The sequence below is a fragment of the Poecile atricapillus genome, chromosome 15 (genome assembly GCF_030490865.1).
Source record: "Poecile atricapillus isolate bPoeAtr1 chromosome 15, bPoeAtr1.hap1, whole genome shotgun sequence".
NCBI lineage: Eukaryota > Metazoa > Chordata > Aves > Passeriformes > Paridae > Poecile > Poecile atricapillus.
Genome location: NC_081263.1, coordinates 658,334 through 682,039, shown reverse-complemented (window position 1 = coordinate 682,039; position 23,706 = coordinate 658,334). Strand labels below are relative to the sequence as shown.

Genomic DNA, 23,706 nt, shown 5'->3' with positions numbered 1-23,706 from the left:
CCCTGCTGGGTGCTCTGCCCTGGCAGGCTTTGAGAGACTCCCCTGTGAATACAATCCCAGAGCCGTGCAGGGGAGGAATGGGGCTCACCTGGGGAAGGAGGGTTTCCTTTTTGCCAGACTTCCCAAGCTGCCTCGTTCCCCATGTCCCGCTGTTGGGCCGGTGCAAGCATGTGCACCCACGGTGGTGTGTGCTCTGGGGAGAGCAGAGGAGTGGAGAGGGACCAGGAGGGAGCTGGTGCTGCTTTTCCCCACTTTCTCACTGGGGGAACTGGCCAGAGCAGCTGCAGGTGTGTGTCAGGCTGGTGTCTGGCTGCATCTCCCTGGCTGCACTCCTGCATCTCCCCTGGGCAGGCTCCTGTCTGGCAGGGCAGCAGCTGCCCTTGTGCTGTGCTTCCCCCTCAGCTCATCCTGTTCTGCTGAGGCTCTGCAGTGCTGGGCTCCTGATTCACTCCTCCCGAGGAAGGGAGAACTGCTGGGGTGTGAAATTCCCCCAAAGCAGCAGCACACCCTCCTTCCATGCTGCAGCCCACCCCCCTCCCTGCTCAGGGTCACTGATGTCTCTTTTCCATTTATTTTTTTTTCCTTTTAAAGGGTTTTTCTGGCTGTTGGGTGCCCGCTGCCCTGGGGGCAGTGTCCCTGTAGCTGCCAGCGGGGAGGGGGCACGCGTTTTCTGCACGCTGCAGGGGAAGCTCTGCAAAAGGGTCCCATGAACTTCTGCATCTTCAGCCCACAGGGGCTTGCTGGAGTGGCCTTGCTGTGGTCACCAGCTGCCCCAGTGCTGCTGCCTGCCCAGGACATGGCCCGAGGGACACCTGTGCAGTGCCACAGCCCCCCTGGGCCCGCGGTGACACACAGTGCCACCCACAACTGCTGAGACGAGCAACTTGCTCCTCGGCTAACAAGATTTAGGTGGATTATGCTATGTATTTAATCAAGGGCTAAGCTGATTGCCTTATTTGGAATGGATCAAAGCCCTTGGAAATACCAGCCTGGAGAGCAGCTATTGAGCAGGAATATTCCTGAGCCGTGTGGCAAGCCGTGCTTTCGAAGAAGCCGGAGGTTCCGCAGGCAGGTCTGACGGCAGCAGAGACCAAATGCAAAACCAGATTGGAGAAGTCTGAGGAGATGGGGAGGTAGGAGTGTGAGAACATTGTTAGTCATTGACCACCACAGAGGGTTTTGGGGAAGAGGCTTCCTTTTCTAACTTTCAGCTTGAAACCCTGTTTCCTGATACATAAAGCTTCATGCTGGCAGCTAAGGGAGGTGCTCTGGCATTTGGCAGTCAGGCTTCCTCCTTCTAGAAAGCAGCTGTGACTCTTGTGAGCTGGTGTGGCCCTGCAGCAGAGCCCAGACTCTATTGCTCACACAGGGAGCCCCACATGTGGCTGTCAGCAGCGTTGGAGCTCACAGGGACCTCTCCTCCCCTGTCCTGGTGCAGTTGCCCTGGGTCCTGCAGGATTTTTGCAGCAGGATTTTGGTGCTGCTGGCAGAGGAGCAGAGGGTGCTCGTTCCTGCTGCCAGCCCAGGGGCACTTGCTCCTTGCTGTGGCCTTGGCTGCACCCAGGAGCCCAGGGCTCAGAACTGCCCCTACAGGCAGCTGTCGAGGCAAGTTTGGAATTAGTTTCCAGTTAAGAGCTGTTGTGCTTTTGAGGATCCCCCTGGAGCAGCAGGGCAGGCGCATTGTCCAGGGTGGGTGGTGTCTCTTTCCTGTAGGGCTGGGGTTTTTGCCAGGAGAGGTGTTGGTGCTCTGGGCTGCCCTGACTCCGTGTCTGTGAGCTGTGAGCATGGTCTGACCGCCTCACCTGTGTGCAGTGAGATGGTCCAGTGGAGCAGGATGTTGAAAATACACTGGTTATTCAAATCACCTTTTCTTTTTCTTAAAAGGAGAAGTTTATTCTAGGAACCAACCTCTGTCTTGCTGCTGTTTGATGCAAGGACAGCAAACACAGGTCACAGCTCTCCTGCTGTGTGAATGTGGCTGTGGCACTGCCTGTGGAACTGAAAATACCCCAACCAAAAGGCTTGGCTGGAGGAGATGGGTGTGGGCATGGGTCCATACCTGCTTTGAGGTGGATCAGGCTGTTCCCAGGCAGCAGCAGGTCCTCCCCACAGCATTGCTCCTCCTTCCCTTCCCTGGGACTTTGCAAACATCTCTCCCCTCTGACTCTCAGACCTTATTTTTACCTCATTGCCTGCTGCAGTGGGAATAACCCTGGAGCAAATGCAGGGACGGGCTGTGTCACATCCTGCCTGTGCCAAGGGCCCCTTGTGTTGGCTGCCCCATCTCTCCTGGATGTGGCCTGAGCCCTGCTGTGGGGCTGGCAGAGCATCTTGTATGACAGCCAGGTGTAAAATGTTCCATGTTTAATTTATTGCTAATCAAACCTGCAAATAAGGTTTGCAGTCAGACCTCAGTCTTCCTGCCCAGCCCCATTATGCATCTTCCTGCCCTAACTCCTATGTGGAGTTACAGGCAAGGGTTGGTCAAGCATCCCTTTGTGTTTCAGAGGCCTGGGCAGGTTTGTCAGCGTGCACTCACCCCATCAGCCTGACTTTGGGTGTCTGTCTGTACCAGAGGGTCTCAGTTTGTGGGCAGGGTCTCTGCTGGTGCCTGGCCCCGTGGGGCAGCTCCAGGTGGTTCTGAGCCCGGCTGGGAAGGGCCCCAGGGCCAGAGCAGATGGAGGGAGCTGTGGCAGGAAGGGGCAGGGGCTGCCCAGCTCCAGGCTGCTCTAGGTTAACCCTGCTTTCACCTGATTAAAAAATTAAAAACGCCTGTTAACAGTGTCATTGTCAGGTTTGCTGCTGTGCTGCAGAAAGCTGGTGACAGAGCAGGGGGTGCCGACACTGCCCCTTTTCCCCACACTGCCCTTCCCACATGGGGAGGGGTCACAGATCCCCAAACATCCTGGGATGGCATTTTTAGGGCTGCCAAGGGCTGGGGCGAGTGAGGGAGGACAGCCTTAGCTGTAATACCTTGGGGAAGCAAACACAACCTGCACAACCTGGATAACTTGAGTGGATAAACTGGTGTACTCTAAAATCCCATTATCCAGTGTGGAGGGAATGGCTGGTGCCTTGGCAGTGAGGAGGAGGAGGAGGAGGAGGGTGGGCTGCTGCATTGCTGTGGACTCGTGCCATGCCCGGTGAGTTGGAGGTGCTGATGTGGGGAACCTCAACCAGCTCCTTCCTGAGGCCCTTTGGGGCTGCCCTGGCCCAGAGTCCTGCCCTCCCTGCCTGCTCAGCTCTTCTGGCTGTTCCACCTGGGAGCACTGGCCTCCCATTCCCCATGGCTTTAGTTTTTCCAAGGTAGCCCTATGTCTCAGCCATGTTTGCAGAGCTCGACTTCTGGCTGCAGACAGGCTGGAATTGATTAGTTTATTATTTTTTCCCCCCTCTGCCCTGCTGCACGTATCAATGAGAGAGTGGTCAGAACTTGGCAGACACTCAAGTCTCTTCAGGAAACAGGAGTTGCTGCTGTGTGCGAGGCGCTTAGAGGTGTTTCAGTGGGAGAGGAAGGAGGAAAAGGCTGTTCACTCATGTGCCCCTGTGTGTGCTCATCCCTGCCCAAGCGATTGCAGAGCCAGGTGAGCGCTGGTGGCCGGGGCAGGAGGAGGCAGCGCTGGCTGCTCCTGCCCACAGAGGGACAGGCAGGATATTTTGTGCCCAGTGCCCCATCTCCACGGCCTGATCACAGCCAGCCTCTGCTGAGCTTGCCTCAGGTTGTTCCCTGTTTGCACAAAGCCAGCCGAGCCTGCTGGGGTGGGAATCGGGGCTGTGAGCTGCCCTGCCCTGGTGGCTGATGTCCCGTGAAGCCTGGCTGCAGCTCGGGGCTGTGCAAGTGCTGATCCCTTGCTGAGCTGGCTGGCTCAATAGCCTTGTGGCTGCTTATCTGGGATTAATGTGTAACCTCATGGCAGTGCTCAGGCACAGCTCTGAGCCAGTGCTGCGGTGCAGGGCGGTGCCAGCCTGCTCTCTGCTGCCAGGGCATTCTCTTGCCCCTTCCCATGATAAGGTTTAGGGTTTTCCTGTGCCTGGCGCCAGCGTGGCCGTGCTGTTGGTGAATGTTGGCTGAGTCAGAGGCAGGAGAGAAGGGCAGTGCTGGGGACAAGCCACGAGCTGTCCCTGCACAGTCTGTGTGTGCCCAGCCCCAGGGTCTGGTCCTGAAGGGCACGGATGGCTGTGGGGTGATGGAAGGAAGGGTTTTTCCTTTTCCCCTATTCATGGCATCATGCCATTGCTTTTCTGCTGACGCGTAGGAAGGCGTCACGCGGGCTGGGATTTGATGGACGGTCTCTTAGGTGTTAAATAAGTTCATAGATAGAGGGATGAGTTCTTTCCAGTGGAGTCATTCCCTACATTGATAATGGAATCAGTTTATTTATTTACAGCAGCTGTATTGCCAGTTTGCTTGTCAGGCAGAAGAAAATCATAAAAATGTTGTGTATTCCAAGGTTGCATAGCTCACAACAAAGCTAATAAATGTCTTAGGACGTCAGAGTTCTTACAAAATCCCATAGGTAATGGTCTGTGTGTTGGAAGTTCAAAGTTGCACCCTCTCTCTGATAGCTTTTTTGTTTCTAATAAAACACAGCAGCTGGAGAGGCCATTCACAGTGTTGCCTTTAATTATTGCAGACAAGAACAACTCTGTAATCTGACTGTGGAGGCCAAGCTGCTGTGGGTCTTAAATGGCACTGCATGGTGAGAGTACCCTTGGCAGGGAGCTCTGAGCTGCTGCCTTTGAAAATCTCAGACAACAGTCATGCCACGTGATTGAAGAATTCCAGCTTGGAGAATTTTTTAGGAGTTGAAAGGGCTGACGAGCCAGGAAGATGCATAGTGTGGAGGTGGGGCTGTGGCTGCTGGGATGGCTGCTTTCCCAGGACCTGGCAATGTCCAGAAGAGAAACCACAACAGGGACAATCTTGGGGTGTTGCTACCGAGGGCTCTCTCCTCGGTCTCCATGGTGGGAAGCAGCCTTTGTAGTGTCAGGGCTGAGGCTGCTCGGGATGCTTTATTGCCACTGGCAAGCACTGGCCATGACACTGCAGAGCTGGGCCTGGCTCTGGGCCTTTTAGCCCCCGTGGGAGTGGAAACAGCAGGGTCGGGTCGGGTGAGAGGCCACAGCTCCTGCTGAGCAGGGCAGTCCTGGTGTGCCCAGGGTGAGCCTGGTGGCTCTCTGCCCCTGCCGTGCCCTCCCTGCCGGCTGCTGGGGTCCCCACCTGCCCTGCAGAGGCCAGAGGCAGCGACAGGCTGGGCACAGGGCAGCCCTGCACGAGGTGAGGATCCCTGCCCAGATCCCTGCCCCAGCTCCTGCCATTCCTGCCCCTGCAGCTCTCCTGGGCATCGTGGGCGAGCTCGGCTGGGAGCTGGGCTTTCCCCATGCTGGCTGTTTGAGGTGCTGGGGCGTGCTGGAGCTGTGCATGCAGCAGGAGATGTCCTGGGGAGAGGGGATGCTGGGCAGGAGGGCTCCTCACAGGTCCAGCCTGGTGTGACAGGCAAAGCACTGACCTGGAACAGCCTCTCGGACCCGCCCTTGGAGCAGCTCCCTTGAGCAGACATGAGGCTGTACATGTGATAGCCCTTTTTGTTCAGCCACGCTGAACTTGTAAAACATGCTTGAAGAATCAGGTCTTTGGTTTTTTGGGGGGGGAATAGCCAAAACAACAGAACCTGTTCTCTTTTTCTCCATCAAAGTCAGGGTGTTCAAACTCCAGACAGTGCAGTCTGCAGTGTGTGAACTGAGTCAGTAGATCCATTACTCTTAAGCTGGTTTTTAGCAATTTCCAGTGGGTATTCTCCAATGGGTATAATCTCCTAATTTGGAAGACTAACAAATCAATGTTTTCAAAATCTATTTAACTGGTGTTTGATGAATACAGAATCCAAATCCCACCTGTCTCCTGTTCTCTGCTGTGGCCTGACTGTATTCTAGATTGCTTCCAGCTGGTGAAGGACAGCACTGGTGAAACTCCCTGCTGTCTGCATTTCCTGGGCAGCAGCACTCCACATGTCCCCGCTGTCCCCCATGTCCTGTCACTGCCTGTTTGAGCAGGATGCTCAGGTTGGTGGCAGGGCCTGCCTGCAGTAGAGGATTTTCTTTGTCTCCCACAGCTGTTTCAGTTCCCATGGCCCAGGGGATGAGGAGCTGTCCTGAGCTGTCCATGCCCTTCCCTGCCCTCCCACTTCAGGGACAGCACTGTGGAGGATCTGCCTGTTTTTCCTCTCCCTCGCTTGCCCAAACATTCACTTAATTCTTATTTATTACTTTTTTCAACGAAAGCTCTCCCTCTGTTTGTTCATCCTGATCCTACAAGAGCGCTGGGCTTAGGCACTGGGATTCCTGACGCCTTCAGAGGGTGTCCAGGATGCAGGAATTCCCACCCCTTTGTCTCCTAATGAAGCGAAGGAGCAAACGCTGAGCTCTAAGTGTTTGGAAGCACAAATGTTTGCTGTGGTAGCAGCAGCCGGTGCTGCCAGCCCCGAGGTTGGCTCGGTGTCGGTGTCAGTGCCTGCAGAAGAGCCTTTGATTGCTCATTTCGTGTGGGTTTGTGCTCTGGGAATCTGCTGCCAGCGCTCTCTGCTCCTCCTGGGCAGCTCCTGGGGCAGGGAGCGGGATGGGGAGAGCAGCCTGGATGGAGGTGAGGGATGGAGAATAACCAGGACACGTGCTCATGTGCACTCGCATCTCCTGAATGGCATTTGACATAGCAGAGTGCAAATCTCTCGAGGAAGGGTAATCTTTAACTTGGGCAAGTGCTTGTTGTGCTCTGTGCTGCAGCCTGTGCGTGTCACTGTGCCCTTCCTCACAGAGCCCTGGATTGCTCTTGGGGTTTGCAAAGCCCAGTGCGATTTTCCAGGTGCACAGATAACCTGTGTGCTCCTGCCTGTCCCCCCTGCCTGGGGCTGGGTCACCGCCGTGGCCCTGTCACCCCCATGGCCCTGTCACCGCCGTGGCCCTGTCACCGCCGTGGCCCTGTCACCCCCGTGGCCCTGTCACCGCCGTGGCCCTGTCACTCCTGTGGCCCTGTCACTCCTGTGGCCCTGTCACCGCCGTGGCCCTGTCACCGCCGTGGCCCTGTCACCGCCGTGGCCCTGTCACCGCCGTGGCCCTGTCACCCCCGTGGCCCTGTCACCTGGGTGACCTGGGGCTGGGTCCCACCACCAGCCTTGCCTGCTGCTGAGCTGCAGAGCTCCTTCTGTGGGTGCTTTGGAGCTGTAGATGTTTTGTGGGCTCCCTTGCCCTTCTGAGTTTTCCCTGTGGCAGAGCACGCTGTGCTCCTCTTGCTGGGTGTCCTGAAGCCAGTGCAGAGCTTTTCAGAGCGAGTGGCACAAGCACCTTGCTGCAGGCAGCTGTGGGAGTGCAAATGGAAGTTGCCACCTTAAATGTGTATGTGAAAAATTCAGGGTCCCAGAATAATACGGATTTTCCTCCCCTTGCTGAGGCTTCCCCAGGGTCATTTTTCTGTAAGACAGTTCAGATATGAATTTCCCATATTCAGGTTTTGACTGAGTGTCACTTTAGCCTCCCATCTTCCTGCTTGCTGTGTGCACGTGCAAGCTGCCAACTTGCCAATTTTGGGGACAAGTGGTTTGTAATTACCAGCTCAGTGCTGCTGCTGCACTGTTAATTCTTAGACCATTTAATGTATCAGATTATTCCTTCCTGTGCTATTTAGAGGCAAAGGGCTAAGTAACAGTGATGGCATTAATATTAAATTCTCTAAAACTAATAGGAACCTCTTATTTAATTGTTCTGGCACTCAGCATGTCTGGGGAATACAGTGCCACTGGAAAGCTAATAGAGACAGAGGTCTCATGGTGTATTAACGCTGGGATGCTGCTACTTTTCCTGGCTGGGTTATTTATGAGTTAAGACTATCGTAACTGTCTATCAGTGCCTTAGAGGCTTAGCTTGATTAAACCCCTTTGTATTGCTAATGCTAAAGGAGCTGGATTGATGCTGGGGATCTGTGGGGAGAGCTTAGCAAAAGGCTTAATGTAGCCATGACTCTGCTGGTTTCACTGTCTCTGGGCCCTGCGGGAGGCGTCCGCAGCCCTGGCAGGGTGACCTGAGCACCCACCGTGCTGCCTGAGGGACCCTTCCCCTTCCAGGACCCTGCATCTGCCATGTGAGGTGTCCCAGCAGCTCTGCTGGGCACCTTGTGCCCACTCCAGGCAGCTGGTAGAGCGCTCAGCAGGAGTTTCTGTGGTGGTCGTTGCTTTGTGGCTCTGCTGGTTGAGGGGGCTCCAGGTGCTGGCAGGAGAAGGCTGCACGAAGCAGTGAGACCATGATGAGCTCAAACAGACCCTCTGTGCTTCTGCAGCACGAGTGGGCTAATGAATGGGGAAAATGCTGAATGTGACACAAAGCCCTGAATCTCAAAGCAGAGGAAGACAGGCTCCTTCCTGAGGAAAGGCTGACTGCCGTGCTGGGCGCTGACACCGCTGCAGGCGTGCGGGGCTGCTCTGAGCCCCTCGGCCCCTCTGCCTGCCCCCAGGCCCCATGGCTCTCCCCCCTCGGCCCCTCTGCCTGCCCCCAGGCCCCGTGGCTCTCCCAGCTCGGGGTACCCCGCTGTCCCCCTGCTGCACAGGGTGAGGGGAGCGTGTCAGGGTCAGCAGTGAGGTGTGTCAGGTCTGTCCCTGTCCTGTGTCAGTGGCTGGCACAGATCAGTCAGTCCCCTTTCAATCAGCTCCCAAGCTGCAAATTACCCTGTTGCCTCTTCTAGTATGTATCATCACAATGAAACTAATTTTCCATGAGAGAGTCAGCTGTTTCTTGATTAGAAGTGCTCCGAAAATACTAACAGAGAAATTATTACAGGAAGACTTCAGTGCTCATTTATGTAATTGGACTTTACTTCCCTGGCTGAAGTTGTTGCATCCACTCCTGGCTTGAGTGAGCACTAGCTCTCCCAGTTTTCTTGTGGGCAGAGAGGTTAGGGTGCAACATCCCAAGGGCTGCCATGCCCTGGGGTGTAGCCTCGTGCCTCTGTTCCAGCTGGTGACAAGCTGTCATGTTTTCCGTGTGTTTAAATCACAGCAGGGTTGACTTGTCCTTTAATGAACCAACAAGAATAATCTTCAGGCTGTTATTTGGGCAAATGGATTCTTAAATTTTGCTTGTTTTCTGGGTGGGGAGTGAGGGTTTGCTGGAAATTAACAGAAAAAGGGACAACTCCTCTCCCATCCTGTCCTTGTCCAGCTGCCCATGGCAGTGGCCACGCTGTTACCACTCCGGTGCTCTGAAGTGCCACATGCTCAAAGGGAAGAGAGGCAGAAGGCCGATGTAATTTTCGAGATCATCCTGTGTGATGAGATTAGCAATGTATCACAACATCACAGAATTGCTTTCTGGCTGAACCACGCTTCCACCACCAGCCTGTGTCTGCAGCAGGGAATGCTCGGGGTGATCGGCTCTGGGAAACGCTTCTGGGTACAGGGACCCTGAGCTCGGTGGGGTCAGCCAGGTCAGGCTTAATAAATTTAAAACATGGCTAATTTGCTCATCAAAAGGGCAGTAAATGGAGGAGGAGTGAGATTTGAGTTCAGTACTGGGATTCCCAAATGTTGGTGCAGCCCCTGGAGCTGATCTAAGCACCGTGTGCGCACAGGGAGTGAAATGTTTGCGGTAACGTGCTTTAAATCCGATTTTCTGACCTGAATGAATTCCATGTTCTGGATAAACACAGTGTTTGTGAGGCTTATCTCATGCAGGCAGTTTGTTTTGGGGGTAGGAGATGGGGCTCTGGTCCCTGTCGTGGGGGGCTATTGATGCTGGGTGTTTGGTGTGTTGGGGGCACACCGTCCTTGGCCAGGTATCTCCTTAATCATCTGCTTAAAGGGGTTAATATGTGAAAAGGCAGCTGCTGCCTGACACAAAGCTGGTGTTGTTGCAGCCCGTGCTCCCCTGGGATGGTGGCTGCTGTGACAGTGTGCTCAGGATTCCTGCTGTGGCTCCGAGCAGCGAGCTGTCATGTGGCTGTGGCGAGGCCCTGCTCCGTCTGCCGCCGTGGAGGGGAACAAACGGCGCTTTCACTGCGCCCGACAAACCTCCCTCTTCCTCACATTAACCGGGGATTGGATGCTGATTTGTCTCTCCTGTTCTTTCATGCTTCACCAAACCTGGATCTGCTTTACCCAGCAAGTCGAAGCATAATGAAGTAGAAACTGAAATTACTTGATCAGCATCAGCGCGTTGTTTTTCAGCGCTGACCCAGCTCCGTGTGTGCTGGAAGGTGAAGACTCTCTGCCCCTTCCTGAGCAGCAGCCTGGGCCCCACAGCAGCTCAGCTGAGCGGCCTCAGCCCCCCATTGCGCTGTGCAGAGCAGGGCAGCTGTGCCTGGCTCTTGAGGAGGTTCTGTGGTTTTGGGAGGGCTGCTGGGCTGTGTTTGCTGTGCTGAGGTTGTGCCCTGCCAGGCTGGCCTGGCTCTGCAGGATGCTGTTCCCTGGCTGGGTGTGCAGAGCCTTGTGCCAGCAGCGTGGTGGGGCTGGCACTGGGGCAGGACCTGGCCCTGGGGCTGGGGTGCCTCAAGCACCAACCCTTCACCTGTCCCAGCCGAGGCAGGGCTGTGACTGGGCTGATCAGCTGAAGGAAAAGCTCCTGCTCACCTGGGAGAGCTGCGTGGGCAGGCTGGGCTGGGGCTGCCCTGTGCATCCTGCCCTGCTCCCCAGGGCTCCGACTGCATCGCTTGCTGTGCACTGCTAACCCCGAACAGCCCCTTCCTGCCAGCTCCTGCAGGAACTCCCATTTCCAAAAATGCTGGCAAAGCTGGGCTGTGCTGGGAGGGGATGCTGGGGCTGCACTGCTGGTGCTGGGAGGCGATGCTGTTTCGTGCTGAACTCTGAGCTGACAATTGTGAACTTAGGAAGGTTTTGGATGTAAAGGCTTTGCATTGGGAATTTCAGCTACTTCAGTCTCTGGCCTGTGGTGCTGTATCAAAATGCCAGCTTTTCCTTGGGCCCTATCCCTGGGCATCTGTTAGAGCAAATTCCCTGTCTTTCTGAGGAGGAGCAGCACTCGATACCTCTCATGATCATTGCAACAGGGGTGCCTTGCCTGGAAACTGCACCAGAGTTTAAGCTGTAGCTGTCACCAGCTGACCTGGCGGTCACTCTGGTTCCAGAGCTGGCCCCAGAACAGGTGGGTGAGCCAAGAGGGTTTGGGTGCAGCTTTGTCTGAGCCAGCTCCTGCTCATTGCTGCTGTAACTGCTGGCTTAAGGTGCCATCCCTGGCCTGACTGCAAAGGTACTTGCATGGGAGGGGAGGGGCTGAAAATGGACATTTTAAATTGCATTTCGAGACATTTAGTTGCCAAGCACTTAATGCAGTTGATCCCCTTCTTTCTGCAAATCCATTGATTCCCCATGGCTCGGAGACAGGCTGGGCACGGGCAGGAGCATTGGGCTCTGGGCATGACGTGGGGCTCCATCCCCCTTTCAAATATTTACTTTCCCGTGTGAAAACAAAATACAGTTGGGATTGGGAAATGTGTCTGGGCAGCGTTTCTGGAGCTGCCTCAGTGTGTGGGTGCAGAAGGGGGGCAGCCCATGGGGTGCAGGTGTGGGGTCCCCCGCTCTCCGGTGGCGGTGCCGTGTCCAGCCTGTGCTCCCGGTGACTCCAGCCATGACTGCACCTTCCTGGCTCTGGTAGCTGCTGCTTTCAGGCTGTGATGTGCCTGCTGTAGAGATGACCTGTCTGCTATGGATGTTTCCTGGTGACATTGCATCAGCTACTGCCCTCCTCTGAGCAGGGTCTCTGTTGTTTCCTTGGCCCGGTGCCCTTTATCCCTCCTGGAGCATCTTTTGACCTGGTTTTTTATTATCTAGTGCAGAATAGGCCTTCTAGGTTGCCCCTTCTTGGTACCTTCATGTCAGGACTTTATCTTCCACTTCACTCTTCAGCCTAAAGCTTCAGCAGGAGAGCTGGCACGGTGATGCTGGCGAGGGGTGCTGTGCACCGTGGCTGTCCTGCTGTCCCTGTGGGTGGCTGTCCTGCTGTCCCAGGGGAGCTGCTGGTGACACAGGGCTGTGCTTGCTGCTGTTTGCTTTGGGGCCTGGTCCTGCCAGCCGGGTGTCAGCTTAAACTGAAACCTAATCAGGCTCAGCTTGAGATGTGCCAGGGCACGGGGTCAGCAGGAGAGGAGAGGGGGAAGAAATGTGCCTGGGGGGCTGCCCTGGGGCCCAGGGCTTGTGCTGCTGCCTGCCCCAGGCTGTGACATGCTGGGGGCTCAGAGCTGGGTGTGGGGTGCTTTTTGTGGTGCCTCCTGGGGTGCCTTGCCAGGCAAGTGCCAGCCCTCAGTGCTGCTGCCTGGAACTGCCCTTCTCCAGGCACACAGCTGGGTTTCCTGTTATAATGACATTTCCTAATTAAACCTCCCTAATTAAGCAGCAGAATGTGCTGTTGGTTAAGCTGCAGTGCCGTCTCACAGCCTGGCAGTCAGGTTTGGCTGGGTGCATCCCCCTTGTCAGACAGATTTCCAAACGTGCCCCACGCCTCCACTGCCCAATTCCCTGCCCTTCCCAGCCAGGCAGCCTCGACACGTGCAGCCCAGGGATCCTGCTGGCATCAGAGAGCTGAAATCAAGCAGGAGGCTGGGAATGCTTCCAAAAGACCTTGATTTCTTTTCCCTACAAAAGCTGATGCTCATGGAAATATTCCTTTTTCTTCCTTGCAGTGAACACCTACCTCTTCATGATGCAAGCCCAAGGCATCATGATCCGTGAGAACATGCGAACTATAGGAGCTCAGGTGTACGAGCAGGTGGTCCGCAGTGCCTATGCCAAGAGGAACAGCAGTGTGAATGACTCAGGTATTTCTTGAGAAATTGTAGTTTTGATTAAAGGTTCCGTTTTCATTGAAAATTAAGTTGAAGGAGTTAATTTATACTGGTAAATGCAGGGTGGAAGCTTTAATTAATTTTTTGCCACTTTTCTTTTTGTATATAAAAATATATATGTAACATAAAAATATCCTCTATATATAGAAATACTGTCAAAACATAATATATTTATTTCTTTATTTATACATGTAGAAAGTTGAAATGCCTCTAACTTGTGTAAGGGGTCAAAATCTTGAAAGGTCCAAAATGATGGGATTTGAGCTGAAAACCTCTGCTTTCCAGGAATTCAACTTGTAGCTTCAGCCAGTCTGAGGGTAAACACTTTCAAATTCAGTGTAAGGATCAGGTTTCATATTTAAAAAATACCTTCCCAGGCGTGCGCCTGCGCAGAGCCCTGCCTCTGGGCACGTGGAGGAGCCTGTGCTCATAAGCTTCACTCTTGCCATGCAAGTATGAACCGAGATGACTTGGCTGGAGATCTGCCACAAATAATAGATTGAACTTGGGCAGGATGCAGGGAGTGGAGTGCAGGCTCCCCCTCCCAGCCTCTTCATCAGCCACTGCACAGGAACATGGGGTTAGAGCTGTGGTGTGCAGCAGTGAGGCACAGCTGCCCTGGCTGCGAGCGAGGTGATGCTGCAGGGCTGCTGCCACCCAGCCTGTCCCTTCCCTGCTGTCCCCACAGCCTCCCCACAGGTGCTGTTGGCAGCAGGGCTGTGCAGAGCTCAGCTCCTCGCCCACCAGGGTTCAGCAGCGGGGGCTGAGCGGGTTTTGCAAGGCCAGATGAAGCAGGAGCTGTGTCCTTGCTGCCCAGACACCGCTTCAGCTGTGCCCTGCCTGGGGTGGGCACGGGAGGACAATTATCGACTTAGGCAGGAGATGAACGCCCCGGGTCACCTCCTGTGCTGCACCCTGTCAGCCAGGGCAGCCACCCTGGGCTATTTTTAAGACTGGAAACATCAAGTAAAGCAGAGCCAGGGTGAGGAAGTGGCTGATCCCCTGTGGGAAGGAGGGTTAGGTGTTCCATTGCTGCTGCTTGTGGTGGTGAGAGCCCTCATCCTGCGGAGGCTCTGGCCCAGGGGGCTTTGAGTGATCCAAAACCCGTGTCCTCCTGCAGCAGGGAACTGGTGACCCCAGTGCTGGCAATACCAGTGCTGCTGCTGCAGTATTGGGCTTTGCTTGAACCTCATACCAGTCCCAACTGTGCAGGCACGTGAGGACACCCATCCCTCCCCAGAGCTCCAGCCACGAGGACAGTTTCAGCACATACAAGCACTGTGCACCGTCCTTGGGCGACCTTCCCTGGCAGGCAGGATGGGTGGTGGTGCTTGGTGCTGTGGCCACCAGGGCTGTGTTAACACTGGGGTGAGCCCCTTCCCCCTGACTGAATCTGGGAGCTGGGTGGGTGTCACTGCCTGAGGAGTGCCCTGTCCCCAGCCACTGTGTGACAGCTGCCAGAGGAAACCCAGCAGGAAAGGCAGCCCTTGGTGCCAGACAGAGCAGTTGAGCTCCAGTGTGGGCTGTGACCTGGGCTGAGCACTGTGGGTGTGCTCTGCTAGGGGAGTTTACAGGGAAAATTGGTTATGGAAATTTGGAACAGCAGCAAGCACCCAGAATAACATCTATCCTACTGGAAAAGCCCTCAGGTTCTGTGTACAGCCCATCTTGAGTTTTGAGATAGTTTGGATACTGTTTACTTGAGCGAATAAACAATGTTACTGACATGATGTTCTGTACTAGCACAACAAATGACTTGTTCCAGTGGAAAACCTCCTCAGAACATCTTGGGGTGCAGCGGGCTGGGGGGCACTGCCCAGGAGGGTCGGGGATGTGGGGAACAGGGAGGCTGCAGAGAGCTGCTGCAGCACGGGGGCTCCTCTGCTCTCAGGGCACAAAGCAGAGGGAAGTCTGTGTGTAATGTGATAGTTTTTATTGATCCTACGGGGAGGATTCCAGGCAGGAATCCTACACAGCACCCTGCACTGACAGTCCTAGCTGGCACTGAGACCTGCCTGGGGATTTCTCTCTCTCCTGGTGGGAAAGGACCTGCTGGAGGAGCACATCCCTTCCTGCTGTGCCAGGGTCCTTTAGGGACAAGGCACTGGTAGCTTTTCCTTTCAAGAGTCACGTGCTGCTTTGTGACACTTAAAGGTGAGGCTCAAAATTCCCCCTTTGGGCAGAAAATGCAAAGATTTCTTTGATGTGGTGCTAAGGCTGCTGGGATGAGCACCCTGCTGGCTTGCAAGACCAGAGCATGTTCCACTGGGGACACAGCTGTGCTGCTGGGGACATCCTCTGCTGACTTTGGAGTCTGCTCACAGCGGCATGAGCAGGTGGCTGGAAATAACAGACCTATAGCTCAGGTGAAAACTTCTCTTTATTTTTTTTCTTTTTTTATTCCCCAGATTATCCTCTTGATCTGAGCCACAATGACACCTTCCTGCAAGCCACAACGTTTCTTCCTGAAGACTTTACCTACTTCCCCAACAATACCTGTCCTGAGAGGCTCCCTTCTATGAGTGAGTAGCATCCCGCTGCCCTGTGCCCCTCTCCTGCTCCCCATGGCTTTGGAGGGCACACAGTGGCATTCCCAGTCTCACCACCATGGCACCTTTCCCTGCCAGGCACCTAGGGATGAATGGCAGCGCTGTTCAGAGCCCAGCTCCCTCCTGGGAAATCATTGTTTACCCACCCTCAGGAATTAATCCCTGCTGTGTCAGAGGCATGTCTCCCTGCTGAAGTAGGAGCCCATTGCTTGGCAAACACAAACAAAAGAGGGATTGTGTGCTGGGAGCCGGTGAAAAGACTCTGCCAGCCCTTTTCCAGGGGCAGCGAGGCGGGGTGGCTCTCTTGTGCCTCGGCAGTGCTGCCAGACCGAGCTGTGCCGGGGCTGCTGTGGGAGATGGGCTGCACCCCAGGGGAGCTGCAGCTGGGCAAAATGCTTCCACCAGAGCTATCCTCAGGGGGAAAACTGGCATTGGAGGGCACGTGTTTCCAAAGGGGGGAATGCTCTCTGCAGAGGTGGGGGGTTTAATCTGCTGGAAACACGCAGGGAGGAGTAGAGGGGTGCCCTGGCTGGCGTGGGGCTCTCATGGAGAGTGCATCCAGTAGCAGCCACAAAGGCTGAGGAGACCCAGCTGTTGCATCAGCAGCATTTCCTGATTGCTTTTGCTGGGGCTGGAGAAGTTGAGTGCTGGGGATGGAGGACAAAAGCCAAAAGTGCTGCCCCAGGACCACAGCAGTTCCTCAGCCCCTGCTGCTTCTCCCACTCTGCAGAGGGCCCCATTGATGTAAATATGAGCGAGATCACCATGGAGGATATCCACCAGTTCTTCTCTAAAGACCCTTCCATCAAGCTGGGAGGGCACTGGAAGCCGAGTGACTGCCTGCCTCGCTGGAAGGTAACTGGGAGCTGGGCAGCCCCCTGTCCTGCTCGGCTGGGGGACGGGGAGTCCCGGGTGGGCAGCAGGAAGATGCTAATGGCAGCGTTAATTAATGCTAATCTCTGCTGTGCTGCATCTTCAGAGCACTGATGTCAGAAGCTCTGAAGTGTGGGAATGCAGTGCCCAGGGAAGGAACAGTGAACTCAAGGGCTGCTTTAGAGTCCCCAGTGCTGGGCAGAGATGATGAGGGGGCACTGCAGCTCTCCCACTCGAGGTGACATTGAATTTTTCCAAAGCAACAATTCTTCAAAAAGCGACAGGAATTCAAAAAGCTAATAGGAAATCCATGTTTTGGGAGTTGGAAGGGTTTCAGGCTGCTCTACATGGGAGAGCTAAGGCACCTTTTTTAGTGCTGCTCCTGCCCTATGACCCTGCACCAGCCAGTCCTGCTCCAGCCCGGGGTCGGCAGCGTGTGCGGTGCAGTGAGAGCCGTGTCCTCTCCTCGTCAGGTGGCCATCCTGATCCCATTCCGCAATCGATACGAGCACCTCCCCGTCCTCTTCAGACACCTCATCCCCATGCTGCAGCGGCAACGTTTACAGTTCGCCTTTTACGTTGTGGAGCAGGTGAGTGAGCGCGGGCAGCTCAGGTACAGCTCTGTCCCTGCAGAGTCCCTGCCAGCTCACATCTCTTGGATGTGCCAGGTGTAGGGGTCATGTTGCAGTGTGGAAGTTGTCCCGTTCTGTCTAAAAGTGGCATGGCTAAGAGATGTGCCCAGAAATTGCTGGTTTTATATGAAAAATAGAAATTTGGGGATTTGTGGTGGTGTTTTATTTTTTAAATTATGTTCTGTGGGAGTTACATTTCAAAGAAAGCTTTGGAGCAGGTACTTGCAGTTCAGACAGTGCTGCAGTTTTTTTGTATATCCCTGCACCAGTTCCAGCAGCATCCCCTCGGCACAGGAGTGGCCTGACCAGAGTTATGCATTTCATGTAGAACACAACTCTCATTTGATGTGTACATGGATCTCCCACTTAAGCTGTTTGGCTTCATCCATCTAGAAAATGTGCCTCCATATTTAGCTCTAGCTTATGAAGATTGATCAAAATTGGGTTTTCTCTTTAAGTGTCTGAGTATTCAGCATCTTTGTTTTTGCTCCTGTACTGTGAAATGGTTATTTCAGTGTTGGTGGATCTCACTAGTCTGCTGCAATACATTGCTGCTTTCATGGTGCCAGCATGGGAGCTGCTTTCCCTCTGCAGCTTCCTAGACAGGCTGAGAACACACACACACAGCAACAACTGCAGGGACTCCTCTTGAGAAGGAACTTTCTCCCTGCTAGGCTGGAAACCAACCCTTCAACCGTGCCATGCTCTTCAACGTTGGCTTTCGGGAAGCAATGAAGGACTTGGACTGGGACTGCCTCATCTTCCACGATGTGGACCACATACCAGAGAATGACCGTAACTATTATGGGTGTGGACAGATGCCGAGGCACTTTGCAGCCAAGCTGGATAAGTACATGTACCTGTAAGCACAGTTCTTCCTCCCTGCTACCATAACTGCTAAGGAGCCAGTGTTAGATTTAATTCATTTATTTATTTTTAAGGCACAGAATGAATCAGGGTTTTTTCTGAGGTTTTGTGCAAAGGGAGCACGGGAGGGAATGGCAGAGAGCCATCCTCAAGGCTTGGGCTTTCCCATGGCAGGTGGGGGAGCCAGTGGGCTTTGCCCTGACCCTTCTCTCCTGCTCAGGCTCCCGTACAACGAGTTCTTCGGCGGGGTGAGTGGCCTGACTGTCGAGCAGTTCCAGAAGATCAACGGGTTCCCCAACGCCTTCTGGGGCTGGGGTGGCGAGGATGACGACCTCTGGAACAGGTACAGGCTCCCTGGGCCCCGGTGCTGGTTCTGTGAGCTGAGCCTGGCTCGCGCTCAGAGGGGACAATCGTCACCACGGGCTGGCTGTGCCTGCCTGCCCTGGGCTGGGGACGAGCCAGCCCCGCTGCGCCGGCTCCGTGGGGCTGGGGCTGCTCCAGCCTGCTCAGGCAGTGCATGGGAAGCAGAGCAGTGCTGGCTGGGGAGCTGTTGGCTCCGTGCAGTGTCCCACACGCATGGCTGAGCGGGGCTCCGAGGTGCCGAGTGCTCTGTGACGTGCCCCGAGCCCGGGCGGCAGCGGGAGCCTTTTGTGGCTTCTCTGTGGGTGGGAAGGCCGAGCCACGGCCAGAGCCCCGGGAGCTCTGACTGCAGCCCTGGAAGCACTGCCAGCACAGCAAACACAACGGGGGGTTATTTTTTGTTTATTTTATTTCTCCCTTTTCTAATGCAGAGTACAGTACGCAGGCTACTCGGTGACTCGACCAGAAGGAGACACAGGGAAATACAAATCAATTCCCCACCATCATCGGGGAGAAGTGCAGTTCCTAGGAAGGCAAGTAAATTTTTTAAAGAATCCTAAAGCCTTTCACAAAGAGCCTGTACCATGTAGGAGGTTCCCTGCAGCTGTTTGAGGGCAGTGATAGCCTGAACCCTTGAAGGAAACCAGCTGCAGGGAGATGGAGGCAGAGCGTTGCCAGGATTCCTCCATCCCTCTCTTTGGTACCCCACATCCCTGCAGTGAAGGGTCCTTGTGGCTGCTTGGATGCCATCCAAAAGAGGGGATTGACAGGCTGAGGGTCTGTCCTTGATCTCCAGAGGGGTGGCTGTTGCCAGCTGTCAGAGAAGCTTTAATGTTTCTGAAGAGCCTGAGCTCAGTGCTGAAGAAGGCATTGCTCAGCCTGCAGAGAGCACAGAGCAGGGGCTGTCCTGCGGTGTGGCTGCTGAAGCATCAGGTGTCCCTGCCAGCAGCACCCTCTCCATTCTTGATTCTGCTTCTTGGCCCCAAGCTGGGGTGGGTGTACAGAGCCCTGAACTCAGGGTTTGCTCTCTTGTGAGGCTGCAGACATCCAGCAGGAGTGGCAACTGCCCCTGGACCAAAGGAGGACAAGCACTGTGAGCATTTTTCTCAAGAAGACAAATTCTCCCCGGAGCTCTCCAGGAGGGCTCCAACCCCTTTGTCCCAGAGCCAGGGCTGTTTCAAGCGTACAAGGGTTGACTGATTGCCTTTGCCTGAAGACCACAGTGGAATTTGAGTCTTCTGAAAACAGCAACAGAAAACCAGATAAATAAAACTTTCACAAACAACTTCAGGAATTAACACTTGTAGCTGAGCAGCTGCTGGACAAGGAGTGCAAGCTCTGTTCTGCAGGGGGCTTTAGGCTGCTGCTGCTGCAGAGATTTGAGCTATCTGCTGGCCTTTTCTTTGTAGAGGACTCGTTTTTGGGGGTGTTTCCATCTTTAGCCCTACTTTTCATTCCTCTGTTGGACAGAATGCAGTCAGTCAGAGATGCTTCTCTTATTTCACTCTTGAAAAAAAGAGAAGTTGCTTTTGGTTTAAAAAAAACGTATGTAGTCAAACCCTTGAAGCATGGCAGGCTGATAATGAAATGGGGCTGGGCTCCCTCTTTGTTCTCAGCCAGCACCTTCCCCTGCCTTATGGCACAACCCTTCCCTGGTCCCTTCTCTGTCCCCAGGGCTTAGCCCAGCTCCCACTCGCCCTGGTGCCTCCAGGCCCCCAGCACTGTGCTGAAGAGAGTCACTGTCCTGCTGAGACGCTTCTGTCTATTTTCTCCTCCCAGCCCTCCTCCTTCTATCTCCTCATGCTGCCTCTAAATGTGCTTGAGGCTGTTTTTATGCACCAGCTGCAGTTTCCTTCCCCATACCGCCATTCTGCTAGTTTCACTTCCTCGCCCCCATCCCTCAGACTAAAGCCATTTATTTCTGGTTTTGCTCATGTCTGGTTTCATAGAAGTGGCAAGGACCCCAGCACCTCTCAGCTGGGTCCCTCTGGGATGGTGTGGATGGTGGGCTTGGCAGGAGCCCCAAGGGAATGGGACCTGCAGGTGCCACAGGTTGTTTTGGCAGCTGAATGTTTGCTGCTGGCACAGCGAGCACTTTGCCCTTCATCAAGAGATGGACTTTTCTGGAAATTTCTGGTATTTACTAACACAGAGTATTTAAATGTGGTGCCTGCCTTTCTGAAGGGCTCAGAAAAGCATTGTTTTGTAGCTGCTCCTGGGCCTGGCTCTTTGAAAGGTGTTCTAGGAGCCTTGGGAGGAGTTTGTGGGTGCTGTGAGATTCGTGGAAGTGACTCTGGCCTCTGGTTCTCGTTGCACAGGTACGCCTTGCTGAGGAAGTCAAAAGAAAGGCAAGCCCTGGACGGCCTCAATAACTTGAACTACTTTCCAAACGTCACATATGACGCCTTGTATAAGAACATCACTGTTAACCTGACACCAGAGCTGGCTCTGGTGACCGAATATTAAGAGGAGAAAATAACTTTGCTCTGCCCTTCACCAAGAAAGCACCACGCTAGACTTTCTCTTCCAAGGGTTATTGAGGACAAGCAACACTTTGTCTAATGAAGGATCACAGTATTTTGGAGAATGAGGCTGAAAGTGCACGCACAAATTGCCCTAGCTGTAGCAATCCAGCCCGATACCCGGGCAGCGAGCTCAGCAGTCTCTTTATTTTTTCTGCCACTTGCTTTCTGGGTTTCAGGACAACAGTTCAACCTGCTGCTCTCATCTCCACATTCCTCCTCCAGCAATCTCTGGCACTGGGACTCTCCTTGGATGCGCTTTCTCCTGCGGGAAGCGGCTCAGCTGAGGGACTCTGGCTTCTTGACGGAGAACGTCAGGAGCAGTTTGGTTGGGAACTGCCCTGGTGGGAGATCAAACGACTTCTGATGCCGTTCTTCTATGTCTGTGCAGTTTTTTAAATGACCTGCTTGAAGTATATACAACAGAATCGCTTCTTAAAGAAGTGTAAGTGTAAATATGCTGTGTAAATTGCCCCTTTTTATTTTTCTCCTATGGCTCAAGTCCAAGCGAGAGGTTTACATACGGTCACTCATTTTAGTCCTGAGTTCTGTCAACACTTGTGTGAGCATCACTGTACTTGTGCAAGGTGTTCCCTTTTAAGCCCGTGAGACTGCTTGCATGATTCCAGCTGGGCATATGCAGAAATATTTGTGGGCCAGGGCCCAGAACCTTCCAGTGCAGAGGGTGAGAAATACAGCCGGGTCATCACTCATTCCAGAAACCGCAGGGCTGGCTTGTTCCAGGGAGGGTGAGGAAATGGGAATATTTATTAAAAAATACTTCCTTTTCTGTCACTTTTGCAACATGATGTGCAAATGAGTCCAAAAGCCATAAGGAATGCAGTCCCATGGCTGTTGCTCTGTGTCCCACTGACGCAGGGTGAGCCCAGCAGCGCTCTTGGCGAGGCTGGGGGAGCACAGCCCCCGGGCTGGGATGGAGCCACTGTTCCCACAGGAGCCCTCCCCGGACAGCAGTGCTTGCCCTCACTCTGGAACGTGCTGGAATGGTTTGGGAGGTTGGTTTGGTGTGTATTTATCATGTAAATCACAGAGTGCTGTCAGGGCCAGGCAGTGCCTGCGCTGTCTCTCTCGGTACCTGGCAGCACTGGCATGGGCACAGCCAGTGGGACGGGGTCACAGCTCAGTGAGAGACATGAAGGACACATGAAAATATGGGGACTGGGAGCCAGAGCTTGGTCTGACAGCCCATGCAGCCATCCAGTGTCATCCCTCTTTTCTTCACAGCCACCGTGGGCAGGCTGGACTTTGGGGTCTGTCCCCATGGACACAGTCCAGCCCTTACACAGCACTGACACCACCTCTTTCACTGGACCTCTCTGACTTAAAAGTAAATACATTGGGTGTTGGTTTTAGTTTGTATTTCCACACAACAAGGGCGGGTACTTGACCTCCAAAAGACTTTAACTCTTTTCATTGCATTGTTTGCCTTTGGTTTCCTGACCTTCTCATGGTTTACATTGTTTTCTCAGTTCCGTGGACGTATGATCCCCATACGCATCTGTGGTGGGTGTGACTGCCCAGGGCATTCCTAACCTGTATCCAGAAAACGTTAGTTTAGAAAACACAAGTTTTGTGTGGATCTTATCGGCCGGCATGAGAGGACAGCGAGCCTGCCCTTGAAAAGCGCTGATGAGTTTGTAACTAAGTTTTAAAGTCTCTGAACTTACATGTGCTTTAAACTTGCTTCCCGAGGGGATTCAGCCTGGTTATTTATAGGCAGAGGTGAGGATTTGCTTTTCCTGGCACATACAGCAATAAAGACTTTTGCTTCAGAATCTTGATCTGTAATTCACGTGACCCTTTCCGGGTGCTGAACCCGCGTTGCCCTGCCCCTCTTTTCTTTCATCTTGAGACCTTGCTAGAAACCTGTCTTTGTTTAATGGTGCTTCAAACAAAGAATGTATTTCAACTAGTCCAAGTTCACTACCCCAGAATCATGCATGTGTGTGTGAGTAGGTGTTGGACTACCTTCGTTGGGATCCTCAGCCTTCCATGTCCCTGCCACCCGTCGCACCTGGTGTGGAACAGAAGCCGTTACCTCTGCTCAGAACTGCACTCTGCGGTTGGCACAGAAGGGTCCATCCCCAGCAGCATCCCATCCTTCGTTCTAACCATGTTGAGTTTATTTTCCCTTTTTAAAATGTGGATTATCTGAAAATGTGCACTGTTAATCTTATCAGCTATGTCAAATACTGTATAGTAAATGTAACTGTTAAAAACATACTGTCAAGCGCATGTGCTGTTATGGTGTAAAAATTCCTGTATTAAGGAGGACTTGTACATATTCTGGCAGCTGAAGTTCCACAAGGCCACTCGTTTGCCCCTTCCACGTCAGCGCCGTCCGTCAGCCCTGCTGGAGGGCAGGTCCCGTGCGATGCTGATTTATTTTTTTAAAATGAGCCATGTGGGTTTTATTTGCAAAACTATTTATTGACAGTTAATTCTCTGTAAAGCTCTGCTTCTCTAAGGGAGGAACCGTCTGAGCAGTGGCCGCGCACTTCGGGCCCCTCACCATCAGAAGTGGCTTTAAACTCGCAAGCAGCTTTCCATCATCATGGCTTTTGAGCTTACTGTTATGTTTTTAAGAGGTGCCAGGGGGACGTTTTTGCACTGAAGATTAGTGTTTTACAACACACACACACACTTCTCAGCAAAGCAATCCTTTGTGTCATTACATTTATTTACCCATGTGTTTGTACATTTTTGTATTTGTTAATTTATGAATGATTTTTTCAGTAAAAAATACATATCCAAGAACAGAGATTGCAGTGCTTTTTTTAATTTTTTATTTTTTATTTTTACAGGAGGCTGGGGTGTGCTTTTTTAGTAGGAGGTGAGATTGGTAAGCCCAGAGAGGTTAAGTGCCTATGAGAGTTCGAGTCAGTAAGGGTGAGCCCTGGGTGCTAAAAGCTGGTTAGAAATTTCTCATTAGGACTGGCCAGAAATAGAGTGTGAGATGTGGATGCTCCCCAAACTCTTGATGTGTTGGTGCCTCAGTCTTTTTTCCAAGCATCTGCTTCAGTGTAGCTCTGATGGAGGGGTCA

The 23,706-nt window shown here is 53.5% G+C and overlaps 1 protein-coding gene across 2 annotated transcripts in view; it reads left to right on the top strand.

Annotated features, from left to right (window-relative positions):
• Positions 1 to 23,419, top strand: part of B4GALT5 (beta-1,4-galactosyltransferase 5) — a 35,942-nt gene extending 12,523 nt beyond the window's left edge. The window contains exons 2-10 of one of the 2 annotated variants that reach the window (XM_058850331.1): positions 11,048 to 11,142; positions 12,677 to 12,811; positions 15,247 to 15,360; positions 16,118 to 16,242; positions 16,734 to 16,850; positions 17,567 to 17,754; positions 17,980 to 18,102; positions 18,551 to 18,652; positions 20,438 to 23,419. In XM_058850331.1, the coding sequence (XP_058706314.1) occupies positions 12,694 to 12,811; positions 15,247 to 15,360; positions 16,118 to 16,242; positions 16,734 to 16,850; positions 17,567 to 17,754; positions 17,980 to 18,102; positions 18,551 to 18,652; positions 20,438 to 20,585 (1,035 nt within the window). In that variant the 5' untranslated portion in view covers positions 11,048 to 11,142; positions 12,677 to 12,693 and the 3' untranslated portion in view covers positions 20,586 to 23,419. The remainder of the gene's footprint in view (positions 1 to 11,047; positions 11,143 to 12,676; positions 12,812 to 15,246; positions 15,361 to 16,117; positions 16,243 to 16,733; positions 16,851 to 17,566; positions 17,755 to 17,979; positions 18,103 to 18,550; positions 18,653 to 20,437) is intronic. The other variant, XM_058850330.1, reaches the window with a different exon arrangement.
• The last annotated feature ends 287 nt before the right edge of the window (positions 23,420 to 23,706 follow it).